We start from the raw sequence: 25000 nt of genomic DNA, 5'->3' as shown, positions 1-25000 counted from the left end.
TCAAGAAAAGGCTTGGGGTAAGCAATTTCACAACAGGAAATGGAGAATATATCCTTGATCTTGTGGAGAAAGCATTTTGCTTTGTTTTTTTTTTTTTCAAATACAGATTCGTAATTTTTAATGCTGCATCAGGGAAGGAATGGTGCCCATATATTGTACCATGATAGGGCTGTGGCAGATAGGAAGGGCCAGCAAAACCATTGTACACTATGAGGAAGTTTCCTCCAACAACAGATGGCAGAAAGTGGCAACAAGTGGTTGGGAGGAGAGTGTGTCTGCCATATGGCTTGTCTTATGTCGCCTAAGGCAGCTTGCTGCTTTCAGTCATGATGGAGGACAATGTCCAATTCCCAATGATGGAAGAAAGCTGCAATTGCCAATTCATTTGGCTTCTGCAAATGAAGGGGAGAGGGCAGAGTTAGGCTTTTTTTTTAAAAAAAAACAGCCACATTAATCTGACCTTTAAGGTGTCCTTGCAGGAGGCAATGTCAGGAGCAAGCAACTAGAGCCACTCATCAATAATGAAAGTCAATAGTGAAAATCGGTAACTTTATTTTTTACCAGCTATATTACAAGAATCTCCCCAGACTGTTTGCCATCCCCTGGGAATGACCAGATAAGGCTTCATGGATCTTGGGGGAGGTTAAGGTTTTGCCGCTTATGGCTACACAAGGTCTCCAAGCTACGTCCTTGCTTGACCCTTCCTTCCAGCCTAGTTTCCCAACGGGCAATCCTAGATGGCATGTGTCATATCTGTCATGTTTTTCGTCTATTGGACTTCATAGAACTTATCAGGAAGCCCACCATTTTTTTAAAAAAAGTATAAATTATGTTTATGTGAAGAAATTGATATGTTATTGTTTATCTGAATCAAATTTAAGTTCAGACCAATTGAATACTTTATGTGTGCATTTGGGAAGAACTCCGTGGTATACTCCCAAAGACGTTATTACACATTCTGCCACATCAAGTAGATTCCCAGTCTAAAAAACATATTTCTGTGTTTCTTCCACCATAACTCTCTTTTGTTTTGAAGTGATTACATGACTCCCCAACTTTTTCATAATCATTCCAGAAAATATAGTCCAGCTATATGAAAGATCAATTCACCATGCAGAAGCTGAAGGCAAGTTCTTTATTGAGAGATTTCTAGATTGCCTTAACTTTGAATAATACTTATGGGTTATGATGCAAAACAAATAACAAAAAAGAGAGACTTTAATAGGCAACTTTTTTTAAAAAAAAAAATGCCTTCATTCTCTATTCTTTATTTTTTAGCTGAAAAGCATTAAAAACCAGGGGAAAACTAGCAATGTTGAGGAGCTGCTGATATCTGCAACAAAGGTATTGATAAATACCTAATTTTATTTACAATATTCATATTTCCTATTTCTTTGTACTGAATTATAAATACATGATTATAAACAAGGAATATGGTTACTTAAATGTTCACTCTTCCCAATTCATTTTTTTTCATACAGCTTGCAATTTTAAGAGTTATATCATGCCTTGCATCAGGATTATAATTACATTAAAATAGTATCAGATTTCAGGTGATTCCAAATGCTGACTCTCAGATAAGCTCTTGAAAATCACTATGAGCTCAAAGATCTTAAAATTGTAATAAGACTATATTAAAATTAATTTAACATTTAAAATAATTCCAATTACAAGCAAAGGCAATTTAAGCATTTTAAGGGGGTAATACTAGTTTTTACTACGTTAAAACTCATATTCTGTTTGTGATTGATTGTACTTGAAGAGAATTTGCACAAAATACTTAGAGCTATGTGTGTGTTTAGCCATTATAAGTTCAATAATGATGATGATTAAACCATTGATGATCACATGTTTAAAAAAGGAACGGCACCTACATAACAAAATGCAATTGTGTCAAAATGAGGATATATCTGGGGTGACATCACCATGCAGATGGTACAATCGCTTGCTTGTGCCATAATTTACCCACATGTACAAGCTATCATTTATCTGATGACATGATGGACATATCATCATTTGCCTCCCTGATCACCCATGAGAAAAAGCAGTTGGAAGACAAAAACAATGCCACCTCTCTCAAACTGAAGCCAGCTCACAGTAAGAAGCCAAAAAAAAACAAAGAATGATATGCATAGCACTAGGTTGCATTTAGGATTTCTCATCTAGCTTGAAATATCTTTGTAACTGTGATTTCCAATTTAACTATAGACATTTTCATTCAATTTTTTTCAGTTCATCTCAGCTCACGCTCAGCTTTTTGCTAATGGACATGTTTTTTTGGTGAAAATGCTAGGAAGGACAGCAGTATTTGGTGTGCAAGGATCCACATTATTCATCAATGCAGTGTGTGCAATCGAGACCCTGGATATGACATATTTCTTTAAATAATGAACCTCACAACTAAGAAATTTTGATTTCAACCCAGCCACCTTGGGACAATATTCTCTTCCATTGATGAGACACAATCTTTTCACTAAAGCAGCCATCCAAACCTATTTCAATGAGGTGCCACAGAATGCTGACAGGGCTTTTTCCATGCCTAGAAGGTCATGAACAGAGATTTTTTTATTGCAAATGAGCTGATAGTACAAAGAGTCCCACGGTCAGGCTGTGGGCTCTCTTTGGACAAAGCAACATTCTCAGATTTACTGACACTGGCTCTTGATGACCATGGAATACTTTTTGCTGTACCATGATCATCTCAAAAGGTTACTTAATAGTTTTTACTGTTTCGGGTTCTGAGGGACATTAGACTAGGTCATCCTAATGAGGCTATGGGTTCTTTGAAACCTTTTGTTATAATTTCTCAAAATGGATAAACTCAAAGTATTGCAACTATTGTAAGGATTTGAGTTGAAGCATGTTAGAATTTGGCTGGAGAAGAATTATTGCCTCACACATACATTACACGTATAGCAACTGATTATGGACCGAGAAAGGACTACACTTCTGAGAAGTCAATATGGAAGCCCTCCCCATTTTTTTAATAAAATCACACTAACTTCAGGAAGTAAAATATTTAATTCATGATGTTATGTGTGGACGTAACTGCTCCCATGTAATAACTCTGGAGGAAGCTTTTGGGGAATATTGTGAATATTCTCTTCTGCTGGTGGGTAAATATGGTTTGGTTTCACTACAGGTGGGTAGATCAACCACAAATTCAACTGGGAAACATAGCAGACCAAACCAAATCGAGAAAATGCTAGAGAACTTTTGGAAGCTTGGCATTCAGACAAATCAGCCATCAATGGACCCATAGAAACAAAGTATATTTACACCATTCAAAAGAGACAACACAGAGCTAAAAAAATGAAACAAAAATACTCAAACACATTCCCCTCCAATACCCAGATAAGCAGGGATTAACACCAGACAAAAAATCAAGCAGAAAACCATACCCAATCAAGGAATAACCAAAAAGAAAACCCCACTCCACCAACCCTGGCAGGGCAGGGTTAAACAGGGAGCAAACCCCACACTCACTAGCACCAGGCTGAGTAATGAAACCTCTGCAAGCAAACAACCAGGCTCAGAGACCACCAAGGACTTCACAATAAGAGGCCTTGATATATGTGGGCCTCTTTTTTTCTAGATCAGCTAATAAACAGTTGGTTTCTCCAACAGCCAATAGCTATTCATAATAACTCCAACCTTATTATTATTTTCTCTCAGGCTATAATATTTTATTTCCAGGACTAGCTCTCCTTCCCCTTTTCTTCTCCATTCTCCTTGCACATCCTTTTCCAATGCCCAAATATAGCATCCTATGTTGATTGTCTCAAACCATTATCTCATTGAAAAAGTTCTTACAGCACACACGGCTGTTTTCATCTTACAGTTTCTGATTCCTATCATCTTTCCTTTAGAACCAAACCTTCTGAACCAAGTCCGACAGGGTCTTCTGAAAACACAGATGACCATGATCACATTTGGTAATGCCACATCTTTAGCATGTGAACAGGCTGGACACACTGCCCATATTGGCTGCAGTATATGTAAGCATAAACTGTAGCAGGTGTGCATGGTAATTTCCAGCACACATACGGACGGTTTGAGCTTATACCCAGAGCTTACTTGTTCATATTCATAGTCTGATATGATACTCAGTAAGAAGGATTACATCCTTCTCCATGGAAATGTACGCACAGATGCTGAACTTCAGGCTGGGAAGGGAAGGAGGGAGGGAGGGAGGGAAGGAAAAGCACCAGCTTCTCTTCCTGATAACAATCAGTCCGTGGGAGGGTGGTCATGACATTCATTAGCCTGCCACTGGAATGCACTGGCTTTCGCTGTGGCCGTTGCCAGCAAGAACCACCCTAGCTATGAATTAGTAATGGCAGGCCAGCACTCTCCCCTACAAAATCTGCGCTAAATCCAGGGTGCACTGGCGGTTTTATAGGACTGTCTCAGTACAGAGCTATCATAGACACTTCCTAGGTAACGCATCCCATAGCTAATAAGGACAATAGACCTCATGTCAGAGTATAAAACAGAGCAAGGACAGATCATAAGAAATTACCAATGAAATTAGTATCTTTAAGTGAAGGACCAAATCAGTTCCTGAAAAGCGTACATTTTTAAAGCTGCCTTTCTGCAATCAGCAAAACTCCTAAATGACCACTGTTGAGCCATAATTGAGTAAACCCTTAATATTTAAACAAGTGTTACTGATATGTTGTGGTTTACTAATTCAGCTGGGACATGATATGTATATTGATTACAGGTAGTCCTCAACTTAAAACCATTCATTTAGTGACTATTCAAAGTTACAACCAGGTTGAAAAAAATGACTTATGATCAGTGGTGGGATTCAGGCGGTTCGCACCAGTTCGGCAGAACCGGTAGCTAATTGTTTGTTGCCCAGGTCCAGAACGGACTTCCGGAAGTGACATCAAGACAAAGAACCAGTTGTTCACATATTTGAATCCCACTACTGCTTATGACTGATTTTCACACTTATGCAGGATCCCCAGGGTCAAGGGATCAACATTTGGCACTTAACAACCGACATGTACTTATGACAGTTGCACTGTCCTGGGCTCATATAATCATCATTTGTAACCTTCCCAGCTGTTTTCCAACAAGCAAAGTAAATGGGGGAATCCAGATTCATTTAACAACTGCAGTGATTCACTTAACAGCTGTGGCAAAAAGGTTGCAAAATGTGACACAACTTGCTTAACCACTGTCTTGCTCAGCAACAGAACCTTTGGGTTCCGTTGTGGTCATAAGTGGAGAACTATCTGTATGCATTCATAACAGTGTACCAGGACGTACTTTGAGCAAGAGGGAGCTTAAATGGGGAGTATCAGAAATATTTCTGGGAACATAACCTCTAAAATTGTAACATAAAGATTTTATAGTTTATAGCATATTTGAAAGGCATAATATCCTGCCAGGTAGACATGAGTTATGCCAGCAATGCCAACCTGACAGCATCCAAATGAGTGTGGGGAGGTACAAGTCCCAGAATTTCTTTGCCAGCATAAACTTCTAGCATGCTAGCTGGGAACTCTGGAAGATACAAAATTAAGGACTGCTCTCATCTGAGCATGGGGAAGACAATTGTTGACACCTGACAATATAGTGAAAGTCAATGTAAATTGCAATGAAGAACTGTCCTTGCCACCCATACTTTGAGTTGTTTTGGGGTTTTGTTTAATGAATAGTAAGGCCTTGGCGGGCCAGTTTTTTTTAGGGCAAAATCAAACTGGTATTAATGTGGTTTTTATCTGAAATATTTTTTGGTTGTGCTGTATATTTTTATATATCTCCATCCATTTTATATTGTTTTATAGATGATTGCTAGCAAGTTGTGGAAAAAAAAACCTATTAAATGCACATGGTAGTAATTACTTAATAAGTGAGCCTTTGACCTATGATCCATTTTCAAATAGTTTTAAGCTAGTCTCCCTTTTTCTTTTTCCTTTACTTCCTTAGCAAGCAGATTGAAGAAGCGTTCTGACTAACTCAAAAGCCTGCTACTTTGAAATATTTCCAATGCAAAGGCATGAAATTATGATCACACAATCAGACTCATGTGAAGCAGTTAACTCCAAATCTCCGTTCCATGTGAATTTCATGCCAGCTGCACCCTCAACATCTTGGCAGCAGAATGGATTATTATCGCATTTTTGTTGAAATGGTAACTGATGGACATATGATAGGAAGAATAGCTTTCACTCCCATAGACAACAGGAAAATCAGCCATATTAACTGACCTTAGATACGACTTCCTAAGATGGAAGGAGAAAGAGAGAAAGAACCAGTTATTTAAAATTTGAACAAGGAATAAATGTTTTGTTTTCTTTTGTTTTTTTTTGTTTTTTTTTAAAGAAAATCCTCCTCATTTCTTTGAAAACATATGGGCATAAATGCTGGATGACTAGGGAGGGAAGATTTGAAAAAGCAGACAAGGAAAAAAAATGCTGTTGGTGATATATGTGTTCCTAATGTAAAAGAAATCAGATGAAGACTTGAATGCTTAGGAAGAATGGATAGCTTTGAGGTCAGTGGTATACTCATAAGCCACAGAAAAATGGAGTTTGAAAGGGCCTTATTAGCCCATAATCCTGAACCCAAGATATAGGACCTTGCAAAACTGAAAGATTCCACCCTCTCTCTAGGTATCTTGTTCTACTGTTGGCATGTTCAAGCATAAGCAAAGCTAGAATAGCAATGAATTGTAGGGTTTTATGTTTTATTATGTCTCAATTTAACCTATTAGATCATTCAACAGTTTTAGTTTTTGATGCTTCCACTTTTTTTCCCTGAGAGATTTATTTATTCTTTATTCAATCCAGCAGGAGACCTTTAATACAAAAAACACTATGCTGCTATTTTATCCTTCTTTGTTTTTCCGGTCATCAAACAAAATTCAGCCTCTTCTCACTGGATGTTTGGGCAGTCTGTTCTATGATGGAAACTCCTTTGAAATGATATGGGTGGAATTAACGAGGGGAAATTTTAAGCTTTATTTAAGACAATTTCAATATTATTGAAGCACGTATATAGATCTAGGTATATGATTCTTGACTAAAAATGTCTTGCTATAGGAGAAATTATACATTTTGACAAAGTTTGTATTGTTCTGTTGGGACTTAGTACTGACCTTGAGTTAAAAAAAATCACCTAATTTATCTTCTTTGTCCTTTTTAAAAGCTCATTATTTTATGGAATAAAAGTTATATTATTGTTGAACTTATACTATTTTATCACAATAATAAGTGAGAAATAATCTTTATATATTTATCTATCTCTATCTCTAATCATTAAAAAAAGCTATTTAAAACAGGGGTTTCCAACCCCTGGGCCCCGGCCCACTTCCGGGCCATAGTCTATTGAAACAGGGCCCAGCAAGCATGTGTATACATGCAAACATCCCCTTGTGCAAGTGGTGGCTACTTGTGTGAGTGGTGGCTACTTGGGCTTGCACGCGAAGCTCCCCTCATACGAGCGGCAGCTGCTTGCGCTCATGCATGAAGCTCCCTTCGTGCGAGCAGCGGGCACGCACGTGCACCTGCTGCTCACACAAATGGAGCTGTGCGCAGTGGCGTGCACCCACCCCTGCCACTCGCATGGAACTATCCCTTCCCCCCCCCCACTGGGCCACGAAGCCAGAGGTTGGGGACCGCTGAGCTAAAGAATCATATTTTCATTGTCAAGTATACTAACAAACAAAAGTCACAAATAGAGACACTGACATGTCTGTGTTTTAAAAAGTTGTGTATTTCCTGATTTCAGTGGTATAAGCATGAGTAGCTTTGGGAAGTGAACAATGGAGAAACAATGGAGAAATTCCAGAAGCTGAAGGTAGATTAGGAAGCTTTTGGCCAAAGCTCTGATTTTCTAAAGGTTTTCTTGAAGCTACTTAGGGATTTGGGTGTTAGAAATAGTCCCAGTGGGGATGGTTTAATGGACAGAGTGAAGTGAGGCGGTTAAAGGTGCGTTATAAGTGCAATTTGGCGTAATTGCAAATACTACACTTACTCTATTGTTAGTAAAAAAGAGAGACCTCCATTTCTGGTGTAAATTTCATCAGCTTTAAATTGATTCCAGGAAATTATATATTATTAAAGCATATAAAAAAGAAGTGCTCATATTTAAATCTAGTGACAGAAAATTATCTCCAAACAACATATGATGTTTTATGAATCAAACTCTAAAGAAGGAAAACCCATGAGATGAGAATTCAGAAAAGACAGCAAAAGAAAGCTGATTTGCTATGAAAGCTGAACAACAATATTTTATTCAACCAGTGAGAAAATAAAAGTGCAAGTTATAGCAGCCTGAATGCTCATCAGGGGAAAAAAAATCATTCCCACTGCATGTTTTATAAAAATAATTAAAAATACAGCCACAGAGATCCTTACCAATCCATCAGGCCCCTCAAGGTGAGATCTGCATCCACCGTGTTGGCCTTCTGAAATGGCCCAAATACCTGGCTCTACCCACTGGCTTTAGACCCCAATGGGGCATCCCACCCTGGAAGTGGTTAGTAAATTAGGAGAAGATCCCACCTCCACCCCATTTATACACAGTCCCTTTTATCCAGGGTTTTTTTTTTGGTGAACTTTGAATTTTTAATGTTTTAATTTTAATGCGGAATGTTTTGAACATTCTAATCTTTTTGTAGTGCCCAGAGTCACTTGACAGTAAGATGGGCGGCACATAAATTCAATAAATAAATAATAAATAAAATTCTGCAGGGAATTCATAGAGAACAGGACTAAAACAAAATTACTTTTTCTCTCCTCTTCCTTAAATGCTTACAGATCATAACTACCTAGAAGATGCAGTTCTGCTGTATCTTTTCCAGGTAATTTCTTCTCTACTTTTCTTAAGGAATACCAGTATGACTATTCATCGATTCCTAACTACTACTAGATCTCGGGATGGTGTTCATGACATTTTGTTCTTCATTCTGATCTCATATCATGTGAATAAGATTCAAAGCCCAAAATAAAGCAAGTGGCTCAAGTTCGCTCTGTGAGTTATATGACAGAGCAGAAAATTGATCTTTTTGAATTCCAGAATTATATGTCCTGGAATCTACTAGGCTAATATCCTGTCTACTTTCCTGAAAATAGCTATTGTATTCTCCAAGTTGCTTATGATAAATAGGAATTGCCCTATGTGACCAGTCAGAGCTGCTTTTGTAAGTGAAAAGCTGCTTAATGATTCAGATATAGGCCACTTGGTTGTGATGTGTTACTTAGGTAGGTAACTGTGAGCACAACAGCTAATAAAAAATATTTTCATAAGTGGGTAACTTTCTTAGTCTTAGGTGTGAGACTATTTTAACTCCAAGCACCTCAAAAGAAAAAAAAGACATCTACTTTTGACATCTGGCCTAATTTCACTGTCATACAGACTCTGCTCAGGCCCCAGTTGGTTGTCTGGATTTGTTGACTGCTACCAACAGCTATAATAAAAAGTGGCTCTAAATAAATATCTCTTAAGCTAACAGAAATTGAAATCTTGTGAACTCATGTAAACTTCTGATTCCTGCTTTCTCTTCTCCTGGTCTTTTTTGCCCTCCAGGGAAATGGAAACTGGTTCAAAACAAGACTATATGTAACTTGTCATATAACTTTCCTTTATAGACTGGTTACTATGTGCTGAGGTGCCAAGCCAATGTCAACCTGGACAGCTCACAACCTTCAGTTAAGATAATTAGATATTGATCGGCAGTGCTATATTTTTTTTTTTAACTTTTAGATGCATATTAAAGTGTTTATTAAAATTTGCAAAGCACCATCTAGGGTTAGAGTACCTCTGGGCCATAATATAACATAGCCTAAAAACATGAAACAAGATGATGAGAGGTTTCAGTATTGGGCATATTTCACTTTAGCATGTGCCCATCATTACCAATATAGTAAAACAATTGAGGAGGGAGGGAGGGAGGGAGGGAGGGAAGGAGGAAGGAAGGAAGGAAGGAAGGAAGGATCCTTACACTCCTTAGGACTTAGGACATTAAGGTCCATGACCTCATATTTACTCATTCATCAAATATTATTGTGGCGCTTTTTCCTGGCTTATGCAGGTTTATACATTATAGTACTGTCTTGGCTTTTACCAAAAGCACACCTGTAATATGGAGATATTGGAGAGCTGGGTGTAGCACATAGGATTTAAATTGTTTGCTCCATGGAAATTACATATGGTGATTTCTGTAGAAGTGTGGTGAATCCAAAAGAGCTTTTGATTCGGAGGCTCTGAACATATAAGTAATAGATATAATTGGTTACAGATGATTTTTAGTTTCATGATTTTACCAAATACGATGAATCGTTTTTGTCAATCATTGATCCATATTTTATGTAATTGTGAGCTACCTAGAATCTGTGACTGAGGCAGCATACTAATTTTACTAAAATAACAGTAGAGTAATGGATACTTCAAGAACCACAACATGGTAAAGGATTCTAAACAAGGCAATTTACAAAAAAATAAATAATAATCCTAAAAATACTTAATAATTCAGAAAACTGCTTTAATGCTTCCATTTTTAAGGGTTTTTTTAAAAAGTTAATAAATACAATAATGTGGCAAAAGCCTGAAAAATATTTTTGTATAACTAGCTATTGAAAAAAAAAGAGAACTGCATCTTTAGAGAGATCAACATTTTGGGTTCATTAAACTAAGATTGTTATTTGTGTTAGTCTGGAAAAACCAGGGGGGAAAAACACTAAATGTCTCCCCAAAATGATGAAGAAAGGATAACGATTTAGACATGGAAAATAAAGGTTAATTGCAGTTCAGGAAGTCTTGTCCTGAACACAAATTGAAATTTCGCATATATATTACTAGAGGAGACAGCCATTCCATTGTGCGGGCTTTTCCCATAACTTTTATCAGTTTAATTTGCAGTTAATTTAACATTTGCAAAGGAGGCCAAAAAAGAAGAAAAAGGTGAGTAGCCTTTACATTCTCTTGGAAGTAAACTTCAGATGGATAACTACATAAGGTACATAGTGGAATATCAAGAGCAGCTAATGTTGGTTTGCATGTCTTCCTCCTAATATACTGAAAAGAGCTGAGAGTTGCTGCTGTTATTATTCTTTTCATGTTGCTACCATGTAAGTGACTTGATACAGAAATGTCCACCAAATTACTTCTGGCTGCAATCCCATACCCTTATCTGCATTCATTTCATCAGTGGGATTTGCTTTTGAATAGGCTTGACAGGACTGGGCTGTTTGTTTGACCAAATCTCTTTTTACTTCCTTTGTAGAATTTAGGATAAAATATTTCCTGTCGCTCCCTGATACGTGAGGTCTGTAAGCTAATCAGGTACGCAGCCTATTCAAAAATCCAAGAGGATTCTTCCACTGAGAAGATACCACCATGTTATGGGGAGCCTAACCAAACAGGAAACCCTGTCCAGACTTTGCTCCTCATTAAACACATTTAAACTGAGTTGGAAGTACCCTCTCCTCCACTTTTAACTATCTCCTGGTTAGGCCCCAAATATGCACACAGCACTGCTAATGTTTCAATAAATTTTCAACAAAACTGAAAGGAACTCAAATCCAAATATCCTGCCTCTTTTTTCCTGTGGCAAACATCCAAGATATGTGAACTTCACCTCTCAGAATTTCCTAACCAACATGAAACCCTTTCTTCTAGAATTTAACTCAGTGCATTGTTGCTTTTTAACCCTATTTAAAAAAAACAGGGCAAAAATAAGCAATATTTATAAACACAGAGTCATATATCCTCCCGTTATATCCTGAAATATGTCCTTGTTAGCTGAAAATTGGATTATATACTTTTTGTTTCTCTGCACAATCTTTTTGCTAATCAGAATGATGTAACAGAATTTGGCCGATCAAATTCTCAGTCTTTCCACTTTCAAGCAATATCTATGGATCTCATGGATGAAGAATTTTGCAAGATTCAATTATATCCCAATATATGAGCAGTGGAATTTTAATATTAAAGTTTTGGGTTAAATAATATTTGCTTAGTTGTAATAACAACATTTAGGAGAAGGTGGATGGAGGAATGAAAAGCTTCAAAATTTCCCATATCATACAATCTAATATATACTTCCATCTCAATAATGTTTTGTAAAAAAAGTTTATATTTATATACCTATAAAGGAGCCACACAATGCAAAGCATCTTGAATTTTCTCTCATTAATCCCATAAATACAATGTTCTTTAAATAAATACCATCTTCTTTAGATGTATTTTAAATAGGTTAGGGAACATAGCACATCCAATATTGCAATGATCTTATAGTAAAACAGGGTTTAACTGTAATTTTATGAAGATTTGCATATAAGGACTGATTTTCCTAAAAGAAACTACAAGGCAACAAAGTTTCAATAACTGAATTAATTTACTAGCAATTAATGTGATTTTAATAGGTTGCATTTGGGCAGGGTTGGGTTTTTTTTTTTCCTTTGGCATTACCAAGATTAACAAGAATAAATTTCCATGGCCATATCCAAAAGGACAGGATTAAAGCATCTCCATACCATGCACTGATATACCTTACGGCTAACTATTCAAGAGCAGTAATTTCTAAGATGATAAGCTTCCAACAATGAGGAAAGGTATTAATAGATTAGATTGGAGGGATTGCTAACCCTTATGATGAATTAAAGTTGGTGAGAGCCACCAGCTTCCACATCCCAGTACAGTTGGGAAAGACATTACAAGAGTAATATTTGCTGGACTGTTATCCTCAAAGGGAAACTCATTCTATGTTAGTAAATAATACAGGAAAGACCAAGGAGGATATTTACAGATGCAAGCTTTCATAAGATAAAGTAAAAGATTGTTTAGAGGAATAGGTTTTCAATTATTTGAAAATTATATATAATAAAATCATTTATTCAAGAGAAATGTACCCTGATTTTTGTTAATAAACAGGAGATGTGTGCTGCAAAGCATAAATGGATATTTTGATGTTTTTTCTTCGTTTTTAAAATATAGAATGTAGTGATTCTTTTCTTTTCAAACGTCTTTGTTACAGACAGTAAAATAAATACCATTACTGTGAAAAATTATCTCAGCTTTTCAGGAACATGTGCTCCTTTGTTTAAGGCATCTTTCTCCAAATAGTTTCTCAGATGAAATGAGATTAAAATATCCAGAAATCCCAAAGTTTGATCATGTTGGTTGGGATTCTGAAATTTGCAGTCCTAACACTTCTGGAGGAAACCAGATGGAAGAAAACTGTTGTAAGTTAAATAAGTCTTTTAGAACAGAACAAAAAGAGTCCTAAGAGTAAATATATTTAATATATTTATTGAATATATTTAAAAAGCAGATTCCCATGTCAATCATCTTTCTTTAGTTTACTATTCCTAAATTACTCATTACTGGATAATTCTCAAGGTCCAAATTTGTGTATAATTTTCTCTAGATCTGTAATACTGTATAATATGGAGGCCAGAATGCTAAATATTATTGAATTTTAATGTCTATAGGTGTATACTTTTGTGTACCTGTTAGAGGCAAAATTATATTTATTTTTAGATTTCTATTCCATAATAACTTTCAGCTTTTCACCAAAGATGATGATAATATCTGATGTAGGTATCATATGGAGGCTATTCGCTGTGGCTCTGTACAGTAGCTAAGTGCATACAGCCTAGCAAAGCAATTTTATTAAAACATCCTGAAAGCAGTCATATTGTGAGGAATTATTCCTTAAAAAATAACATCTATATTTAACATTATACTTTTATATGACTGATATGAGACAAGTGGTATAGAAGCAAAAAATTACAAAGAAAAACTTCTAAAACAGAAGTCCCTCTTGACTAAAAATTGTGTTCTCTTGTATGTGTTAATGCACATATTTATTTATTTAGAAAGAATACATTTCAATATCTATATACCTACATATAATCATTTTCCTGGACACTGATGACTATTAAGAATTTAGCTACTGCAGGCTAAATTCTGACTAGCTATTTCTTCACTAGGCATTGATTCAACTTTACACAGGCCGTCCTAGTCAATGGATTCATTTTTCTAGGTTGTTCATTTTTTTTAAAGAAAAATATTTCAATGAGCTTTAACATGTTTTTTAGAACTGAATAATGGATGGAAATGGAGAGCTGCAATAAGCAATGAGCATCATTTTGTTCCATACCTTAACTGCATTTTATTCTGTGGACCTACCTATACTGTTAAGTCTTGTCTCTATATATTGCAATCATCCATACCTGTGTGCTCATATTTGTGTCGCAGAAGGGAACTGCTTTTCTGGAATGTCTTGTCACACAAGTCACATGCGTACATGCCACTTTCTGTCTTCTTGATCTTCTTTCGGGACAAGCAGGAGTCAGAGTCTGTCAGGTCATCAAGACCTGACATGTAATCTGGTGTTCCATCAAGCAATTCTCCCTGTGAAACAACCACATGTTTCGTATAAAAACATTGTTTCCATTTTTCTGTTCTTATGTTCTTATCACATGTTCATTACAGCCTGTCCTTATAAGCATTAAATGGCTTCAGCGGTTCACAGTTGCAACATTTTCAAAAAGTGGGACCATATCCTAAAGAACACGTTTCACGGGAAAACTCTGCAATTACATTCTGTTGAATGCCACTGCTCTGTAAACGTATCACAGTTCTGCTGATGATGATCTTGAAGATGGAATGGCAGCATTATTATTTTTTTGTAAATTCCCCCTTTGATTGCAAATCCCAGCAGCAACCCTTTATGGTTGTTTCAGAAGATCGAGAGATTCTTCCACACAATTTGAAAGGTGACATTGAAGGTTATAAGAAGAAAGAATGAATTCCTCCAAGGAAAAGATTACCTAAGTTGTGCCCTTTACAAACAGACAGTACCTTTCCATTCATAGAAGGACACACTTGGATAGAACTAGATATACTTCGCTCGCCTCCTGAATCTGAATATACTGTAAATAACATGGGGCTTCCAAAGAATCATATTTTTCCTATAATATTTAGAAACACTTAGTTACAAGACTTTGGGTGACATCATATTAGATATTTATTTCCTGCTCTCTCTTCCTGCCTCTAAAGTTTGTAAATGAGTATATGTAAACTAATATTGTGATATTACAAAGAAGATACTAATACTCAGTAGTACAAAGAAGAGTGGAGAATCTAACAAGGTACATAGACCTACATCGTTGAAAAGTTTCATTTTCAAGTGGCAGCTAGGCTCTGTTGACTTTCCCATAGGCTAGTATGCAATCACTCTCTCCCTGTAGTGGGCTGGAAGGATATGGCAATAATGGTATAGTAGCTAAGATAGCAGTGCGGTCAAATGCCAAGAGTAATTTGAGATTCTAGTGTCTGATATTATGAAATGGTATGTCTTTGCAGTGGAAGAGAACAGAAAATCGTTATCAGAGGGCATGTGTAACTGACAAATCAAAAACAGTCAATTCCACGTATTTCTTTGGGATTTATTCCTGTGAAAAGTGACAATGTGATCAAAATATAATGTAATACTTTGTCGTACAACCACAGATATCAACACTGAATGAGCACCTTTTGGAGATGAGAATTGGGAGAGAAGAAGGAAATGCAAGTAACTCATTTTTCTTGTTCCTTATCCTCCATTCCTTCATTTTTCAGAGACATACAAGCAAGATCACAGATTTCTATTTCTTTGAACATGTTCTGGTTCAAAGAACAAATCAATGAGTTCACAAGAGGGCTACAAAGATATGAGGGGACAGTAATTGTGATTCCTCTACATCTCACTCTATAGCAATTCTAAAACATACAAAGCAGACAAAATAATATATTTCAGAATATGACTAGGGTCATATTTTACATGGACTATATCTTGAATTCTGGTATTCAGATTACTATGAAAAGCCTGGAGAGCAAGGTTTTCAAAATAAGATTGTGCATGTAAGGAAGACTTCAATAAGTAATAAATAATATTTCATTTTTCATATCCTGCTCTGAAACTCTTTGAAATTAAAACAATCATTACTACAACTACACCTCTATGGCTTTAACTTAGCATTTACGGTATATTTCAGGGTAATTTTTCAAAATAATTATGAAATTATTGAAATTATTAATAATAGTTGGAATTATGTAATGCCAGAGTGGATTCAAATCTTATAAAAAATGCAAACTTTTAACTTTACATTTGTTTTAAATGCTAGAGATAGAGTCTTCAGGTTAATGTCAATATCCTGAAAAATTAACAGAAAGATCCATATACCAAGTGAAGCTTAAACTTGTATTTCTGAAACAACAGTTCTACTAGTGAGATAAAGCAGTATATATATAACTGCTCAAGAAGGAAAACTAATTATTCTACTTCATAGCATGACTTTTAGCTTTGCAGGTATTTTATTTTGCAAAACAACTTTGAGCATGAGTTTTTAAATGTAAACTCAGGCCATGTGTGTATGTATGTGTGTGTTGTGTGTGTGCATGCATGCACGCAGATACATACACAATTAGCCACATAGATTATTTTGCACGCGTGCATACACACATACACACACACTATAAAAGTTGGAATGCGTTTGACTGAATTTTATATTTAGGTACAAAATATTATTATGCAATCCATTTACATGTATGTCTCCCTTCTAAAGGCCTTGAGCTACAATTTTATATTTAATTTTGTAATTTGAAATTGGGAATATTAATAACACTTTTTATCAATGCACTGTCTGTGTTAAAACAGCCTTCAGCATTAAGCAGTAATGAATGTGGATCAGTGAATTATTAAATTTCTTTATATTTATTTTGTCTTGATCCAAAGAGAGTACAAACTTACATGATAACATACATTTCCATTTGCTATCAGACAGTTCAGTTTCTTGTACAAATTTATATCTGAGTATATTAAATAAGCTTAAACTCATTTGCAAAGAGGGCAGATGTACCATAAATTGGAATCGTAAAACAGCTATTATAGAGGTATTGTGCTACTTATGTTTCTATTGTCTAAAGAGAGATTATGCTCTGTAACATTAAACTATACATGATTTTTACAACTGCAGATAGAAAATGTATTTACTGGTACGTAAAAGTATTAATGGAACCTAATGGATCGAACAGGAAAATCTTTCCGTTTGTCTGTCTGCCTATGTACCAATATACCGTATCTCCTACCTATGAATGAATTTCATTTGATCAAAATACCATATTTCTATATTTGCTATTTCTAAACAGTAAAAAATAATGTAAGTCTATAGTTCAATGACACTGTATGCTTGTTTGTGAGTTCCCTGGTTTAGTCTTCATCATCTCAAGTTAAAGACAGATCTTGTGGTAGATAATGGGAAAGCCTCCTGCCTGAAACCTAGGTAGTAGCTATTAAAATAGAGGAAGTAGGTGTGATCTATGAGCCGGTTTCCTTTTACTACCTATAGTTTATAAAACAGCATCCTAATTCAAGATTTAATCTTTTTTTGAAGATGGCAAATGATTAGATCCTTCTGCGTAAATGAAGACTATGACAGATGTTCCTTAAGTACTGGAATTTGTTTAGAGTCTTCTCCAAAAGGTCTGTGGGACAGAATGAGTGGGTGGCACAGAGATATGTGAAAAATGGAATAGGTGAGATGAAAGTAAGTCTGGTCTGAGGATCTTCATAAACCTTTTAATAGCTTTATAAAGATTAGTCAGAACCCATTATAAAGAGCTTATTGCTGTATTATCATTGCCACATAATTCTCTGAGAAATTCTAAGGACTGTGGTGAACACTTTACCAATGAAGCCACAGAACGGGGGTGCGGTGGGGGGGGATGGGATGGGGGCAGGGTGTCACTCAGGTTTATATTTATTTTATATATAGGGAAATTATTTCTCTCAGCAGCCTTTTCTTTGCCACTACAAGCTTACTAGGAAAAGCTTTCCTGTGTATGAATTTTTGCCTATCTTAATCATTCTCATAAGTTTCATTTCTCTTTTTAAACCATCTGCTCATTAAAAACAAACTAAATGAGTCACAAAACTTTAGAATTAGGTTTCAAGTCATTGACTATTATACAGTCATGAAATAAGTCATAGCCTTACCTGAAATCCTTGCTTCCGCTGGTACTTTCGTCTTTGCTGCATGTCAGCAAAGGTAGCTGCTCCAGTTGGGTACGTATAGGCCATATGTGGTAGGAAGCTCATTTGATCTATTCCAGGATATGGTCGTAGGCCAGGAATGCTGGTCTGAACTGGAGGCATAAAAGTGGGAAATGCGCTCTGTGGTGGAAGTGTGGTATATAAAGGTTTGGCACTAAAAGGATGCATACCAAATATTGGATTAGTGCTTTTATCCAAACTATTTGAATTAGAAAATTCTTTCTTGATAAAAGTCAAGTTCAGTGGCTCATCTGAGGTTTCAGATGATGAAGAAACACTGTTGTGGTCTACATTTACACTATTGGATTTTGTTTTGTTCTTTGTAGCTATAATGTTTTTGGGTTCCTTCATTAGTTTTGGTAAAGACAAGTCCAAAGGCTCAGCCTGAAGCTCCTCAGAGGAGAAACTGTTTGGAGTGTAAGAACTACTGTGGGAGTTTTTAGAAGATGTGGAAGAAAGATTTAATGGCGAAGGAGTGTTGCTCCTGGAGTGGTCCAATTTCTCAACTGGTTTAATGTTGGTAAAGTGAGTAGGTTTTGTTAGCCTGAGAGGAGTATCACAGTTAGTAACACTGTTGTGAAGTTCAGCTATAGATGGTGATGTGATAGAGTCCACAGGCTTTATAGGGGACCTGGCTGACAAAGAGTCTTTAGTGGGAGTGTGGTTGGTGGCAGCCAGCACCACCTTGGCATTGCTCCTTTCCAGAGGTGGCGACCTGGAAGTTGCGTGTTGGTAGATTTTTCGTTGTTCAAACCATTCCTTCACAAATTCCTGAGGAAGGCCAACGGCAATGGAAATTTTCAGTAGTTCATCAGAAGTGGGCTCCATATTCATAGCAAAATACGCTTTAAGTACAGACATGTGGTCCTTGTATGGGTTGATAGGGCTAGGCATTCCTTTCTCAGAAAGTACAGATGATAGGAGGAGAGCTTGCTTATCAACAAACATACCCGGTTTACTAGGAGCCATATTTTCATGAGGTTGGAGGACTGCCTTGATCTCTTCATTCATCTTACAGAGGTACCGTTCATGTTGATGCAGGGGAATGGGTCCAGGAAAACTTTCTTTACAGAATTGGCATGAAAACGGAGTGGGTATATTGTGGTTTTCTATCATTTTATCTTCGGTCACCAAATCTATTAGGGTGCGTAGCTTTTCTTTCTTAAAGTTGTTGAGCTGCCTCCTTGAATCCGTAGTCAAACTCTGGAGACAAGCTTTGGCTTCGTTAACTTTTTCTAACGTATAGTCAATAATACTTTTGGTGGCACCATTATGGCTGACTACTGGAAGACCCACAGGTGGAATACCAGGAGAAGTAATGCCTTGCTCTTCTGGCTGAGAACATGGGTCCTTCATGTGGTAACCTTTCAGTTTGGAAATTTCTTCACTGCTGCAGTCCATTTTCTGCCTAGAAACGGTGTTGTCTACAATCTGTAGGACCTTCTGCACTTCACTTAAGTTGCTCCCTATTGCTGGGAATCCAAGTAAAGACGCTTCCATTCCCACCCCTAAGTGCTGCATTGGGCTTTGTGTAGAAGCATGGACTCCTATTGGACTGGTTGCACCGAGCCTGCCGTTCATGAATGGATTAGCACCAGTGAAGCCATGAGTTGTCATCAGAACTTTGTACTCATTGAAATCTAGTGGTTCTGTTTTTATTTTAAGTAAGCCTGACTGCTCAGACATACTAAGTGGTTTTCCATTCTCCAGCTTGTTTCTCAGCTGTGTAATGGCTGAATTAGTAGGTGAGGAAGATACAGAATTAGGAGAAGAACCCGTCTTGATATTGTTTCTCATTCGACCATTTACAGAGATTAAACCAATACATTTCTTGCTGCTGATGTGTGAACTGTATGAACCAGAATGGGAGAAACGCTTCTTGCAGTTGGGACATTCATATGGTTTTTCACCTGCAATGAATTTTGTAAGATTAAATTTTAGTAACTCACAAACTCACAAATAGTTTTTAGATTTCTGTTGCAGCAGCTAGGTTATGCCAAGCTAGCAAAGTTTGTGCATTTCATCTTATATTTTCTTCCTTCCTACCTTTCAAATTATGTTTAAGTCTCTCCAAGTGGAAATAATTGTCTAAATATCTAATTTTCTGGTAGTTCTAATTTTGATTGCTGCTAACAACTGGGTGTGTTTTTAAAAGGGAATAAAGCTTCTCCTGCAATGTACTTATGCAAATAAGTTTGAAAACCTAAATATAATAAACTTTGTAATACCTAAATAGAGTGGGCAGGATGCAATTTTGCAATGATTTTTTTTTTTAAGCGCCCTGGCAACATGCAGTTTGAATGAACTTACAACAAGTTCTTTATTTGAGTAACACAGCACTAAATTTTCTAAAAATTATTTTACCCTAGATAAATGAGCTTGTGACTGTTAGCTGCAGGGCTTTTTTTCTCATAGAACGCCCAGAACGAAGTTCCGGCACCTTTTTTGGATGGAACCTTATAGGGTAGGCAAGGCGGGTTATATGACGTGTGTGAGTTCCGGCACCTTTTTTTTTTTTTTTTTTTTTTTTAGAAAAAAAGCACTGGTTAGCCGTATCACATTCTACCACTATAAATATGTTCCCTTGTCCTTTCTTTCCCCTCATACAACATCCTAAATTGAAACAAAATACAAATTCTACCTGAGAACAAGTTATGGATATTTATTTGGCTTTCAATTGTTGATACTTCCAGATGACCTACTGGGAAAAGATCAAAGAGTAGTAGATATTTCTCTTAAGCAAGCATAGTTTCTTGCTCATCCCTAATCTCTTATCTAAAACCTTCAATTATTGAATCTTTACCATTATAAAAGTTCATTTAGTTGTGGGAGATTAAATCATATTTTTTTTTACATTTATAAACAAGTCTCACACTCTTGAATTCTTTCTTTCCTGCTTCCTCTCTCTTATCCTGCCCTTCCTCTTTTGTAGATGATGGTTTCCAAAAGTGGAAAAGAATGCATAAACGATGGCCTTCAAAAGAGAATTAGTAATCATGGCTTAATTTGGAAACAAATTATGTTTCATGCAAGCCACAGTTTTGTGAAATTTAGCTGTAAGGGAGAACAATGCTCTACAATGAATCAGACACTGCAGGAAACAGAAGGGAATGAGACAAAATGGGACTCCATTTTCTGTCATTCTTGAATGAGTTCAATAATTCAGAATTTGGAGGCTGGAAATTTTGAGGAGCACATGGAGAACTACAAACATAGATTCCTTGTACAGAACACAGGCGTTTGCAGTGCCCATTGTCTTGAGCTTTAGGCAATGCATCAAGGGTCACTGTTCAAAAGTTATGGGGCTAGGATCTGTTTTAAGAGAGGGGACCGGGAAGATTATTGGGGACCAAGAATATTTTACTTCCCTCCCAAACTCCAAAAATGCACCCTCCTCAGAAGGCCAAAAGAATTGCACACCCTGTCTAAGAAACGCTGGAGATGCAAAATAGCAGCTGATAGGCCATTTGCAGTTTTTTTTTTATTATTATTAGTTATTATGAAATGCATTCACCACCCATCTTGTGTCAAACGACTCTGGGCAGCATACAGCGTAGGTTTTGCACCATTGACCTACAACAATGCTATTTTCCCCACTTAATTTCTATATACTATTATGTAACATTGGACAGGGAGAGAGAGAGAGAGAGAGAGAATGATAAACGTTGTGTTTAGCATATACCACAGGAAAAATTCATGTGATAATCCCAGAACTAGAAACGTTTAGAGCTGGGGGTGGGTGGGTTGCAGGAAACATTGGGGGCACCTAGAAGCAAATCATCTGTATGTACTGCACAAATCTCTAGACAGATTTCCTCCCTTTTTGTCCTGCCTCCTTAAAATCTCCTAATTATCTCAAGTTTTTCTTAGCCAAAGCAGCAATACAGCAATTATATTTCCCCTTTCATTATTCAGCACCATTGCCTAATAAATAATAACTATCAATGTCAATCAAACTCGAGGAAAAAAAGTACTATAACATTCACATAATCTGTGTTTTCCGAGGAACTATTACAGTCTGCACAATGCACAACTTTGAAGCATATTTTTATGGACTATATGCCTGTAACATAAGAAAAAGATCTAATATAGCCTGCATTGTTGTTAAGGGCCTTCCAGGATCTCAGAATCTTTAACAAATATATGGACCTCATTTACATAATATATTGAATCACCAACCAACCAGTCATATTTTCATTTAGTATGTGGTATCAACTCATCTTGTTAGTTTATAGATCAGTAAATTGTGTGATTTGAAAAAAATTCTGTTATTGGAATAAATCACGGTCACTTCACTATAGATAGGTATGCTATATGAACACAGCCACAGTCAAGTATACCTTGACAAATAAAGCTAATACTGCATTAAAAAATATATGAGCATTAAACTAGAGCTGCTGCTAGAGTCACTTAAAGTTTCATTTTTAAAGTTAAAGAATATTTTGACTTAACCATGATTCATAGGCAGATGATTAAACAAGTGGGATGATCCATCAGAATTAAGTGATTTAAAATGCCAGTTAAGATGAAACAGGAATCTCTGATTGTCCTTATATGAAAAGAACCTATAAAAGTCTTGGCTATCATTAGAGTAACAGTTTCTACTTTTAAATATAAGCAAAAGTTTCCCATGACTTCTGCATTCAGAAAACTGTGTTTACTTAAGCAAAGAGTAATGAGAATAATCCAGGATTAAATTATGATCACAGATCCAAGTATATATCTCAACTTCTAGTTTAAACACGATCACATTTCGTGAAGTTTTGGCATTAGAAGTAAATTTCTTTTAGTGGGAGACAAGAGAAAAAGAGAAAAGGAAAGAAGAAATGTCACCACAGAATATTCCCATAGTCAGAAATGGTGGTTTGTATTTACGTCTGAATTAAACTATTTGCTTGAATGGGCATATTAGAACATACTTATATTTCTCCAATTAAAAATCTTTGGGATTTAGTTCTTAATTTTGGATTAAAATTTCCCAGGACTGATCTACATTTTATAAAGCAACATTCATTACTTGATTTTTAGATACTTATAAGTTAATTATTAGTGAATTAAATATTAACAAAATATTAACAAAATATGCTTTCTAAGCTATTAAAAGATACAATAAAGCTCAAAACTGTAAAATATTACACTGAAGGATTTTATTTGTTTTTTGCAACACATATTTACTTATAGAAGTATGGATAAAGACTCCCTTAGAATGAAGTCAGTCCTTGTGACTACATATCAAATTCCATGTAGATTTTTTGGGCAATAATATGGAAATAGATCAGTGATGGCGAACCTTTTAGAGACCGAATGCCCAAACTGCAACCCCAAATCCACTTATGCATCGTCTGGTGCCGGGTGGGTGTGGCCCATTGGCTGGGCGTGGCCCATTGACTGGGCGTGGCTGCAGTGGTAACGGCAGACTGGGTGGGACTAAAAAGTTCAATCAATCAATTCCAACTTTGCAAGCTTTTTTTCCAGCAAGAAGTTGAAATTGATTGATTGAACCTTTTTTTTTTTTTTTGCACACAGCGACGGAGACCTAAAGTGAAAATGTTTTATAAAACCCAGCTGAAGGCCTAGGACTGGGGCGATGGCACGTGTGCCCACAGAAAGGGCTCTGAGTGCCGCCTCTGGCACCCGTGCCATAGGTTCGCCACCACTGAAATAGATCATCGCTGCCTAATTTCCTGATGCTCTCCCATTCAGTACTAAACATGTTCTATAGGAATCAGTGAAATTTACTTCTGAGTAAGCTTCTCAATAGACTGGAAAGTTATATAATGGAAATCCAGAATTCTGAGCTTTATAAGTACTTTTTGACTGGGGAAAAGTTCAGTTAGATTTTCATATACTGAAAAATTGAAATTGACCCATTTTTTCCATTGTTCTGTGACCAAATGTAAAATGTACAGGAGATCAAAGAAATAACTGTTGTTGTTGTTCTTTTAAAAAAACATAGCTCCATTGAATATACACCAATTTGGAAAGTTGCAGCTAATCTTTGATAAGTGATAAAGAGATGTCAAAGTTTGCTTTCTTTATATATCACTTTTTTATACTTGGAAAAACAGTTTACAGATACTGCATACTTTTAAGAGTACAACAAATGAAAAAGTCCTATGCTACAAACATCATCCACTGAAGATTTGAATGTTATAAAAGGCTAGTTTCGCTTGCTGGACTCTGCTGTTAGGTAGGTTGTTTGATATATAATTAGGGAGGTATCAATTAATAAAACATGATTTGTTTGTTATTGGTTTACTCTAGTGCAGGGGTCTTCAAACTTGGCCCTTTTATGACTTGTGGACTTCGACTTCCAGAATTCCTCAGCCAGGCACTTCAACCTCTGGGAGTTGAAGTCCACAAGTCATAAAAGGGCGAAGTTTGAAGACCCCTGCCCTAGTGTAACAGTAGGTTAAATAGAGATGAAATACTCGCTTGGTTCATAGTTTCCTGGCTTATTCCTGGTTTGTTTGTATCTAACAATTGTATAGAAATATGAAGCAAACATAACAGTGTTCCAATATCTCAGGGGCTGCCACAGAGAAGAGGGAGTCAAGCTATTTTCCAAAGCGCCTGAAGGCAGGACAAGAAGCAACGGATGGAAACTAATCAAGGAGAGAAGCAACCTAGAACTAAGGAGAAACTTCCTGACAGTTAGAAGAATTAACCAGTGGAACAATCTGCCTCCAGAAGCGGTGAATGCTCCAACACTGAAAGTTTTTAAGAAGAGACTGGACAGCCATTTGTCCGAAATGGTATAGGGTTACCTGCCTGAGCAGGGGGTTGGACTTGATGACCTCCAAGGTCCCTTCCAACTTCATTATTATTATTATTATTATTATTATTATTATTATTATTATTATTATTATTATTATTATTATTATTAATAATAATAATAATAATAATAATAATAATAATAATAATAATAATAATAATAATAAT

General features: G+C 36.3%; 1 protein-coding gene across 1 annotated transcript in view; it reads right to left on the bottom strand.

The window, feature by feature from the left end:
- ZEB2 (zinc finger E-box binding homeobox 2) overlaps nt 1–25000 on the bottom strand; it is a 49889-nt gene that overhangs the window by 2731 nt on the left and 22158 nt on the right. The window contains exons 8-9 of the mRNA XM_015817869.1: nt 18002–19968; nt 14196–14376 (exon numbers count right to left, since the gene is read on the bottom strand). Coding sequence (XP_015673355.1) covers nt 14196–14376; nt 18002–19968 — 2148 coding nt within the window. The remainder of the gene's footprint in view (nt 1–14195; nt 14377–18001; nt 19969–25000) is intronic.

This window comes from Protobothrops mucrosquamatus, unplaced genomic scaffold, assembly GCF_001527695.2.
Source record: "Protobothrops mucrosquamatus isolate PMUCROS unplaced genomic scaffold, P.Mucros_1.0 scaffold644, whole genome shotgun sequence".
Taxonomy (NCBI): Eukaryota; Metazoa; Chordata; class Lepidosauria; order Squamata; family Viperidae; genus Protobothrops; species Protobothrops mucrosquamatus.
This window is presented reverse-complemented; position numbering and strand designations above follow the sequence as displayed.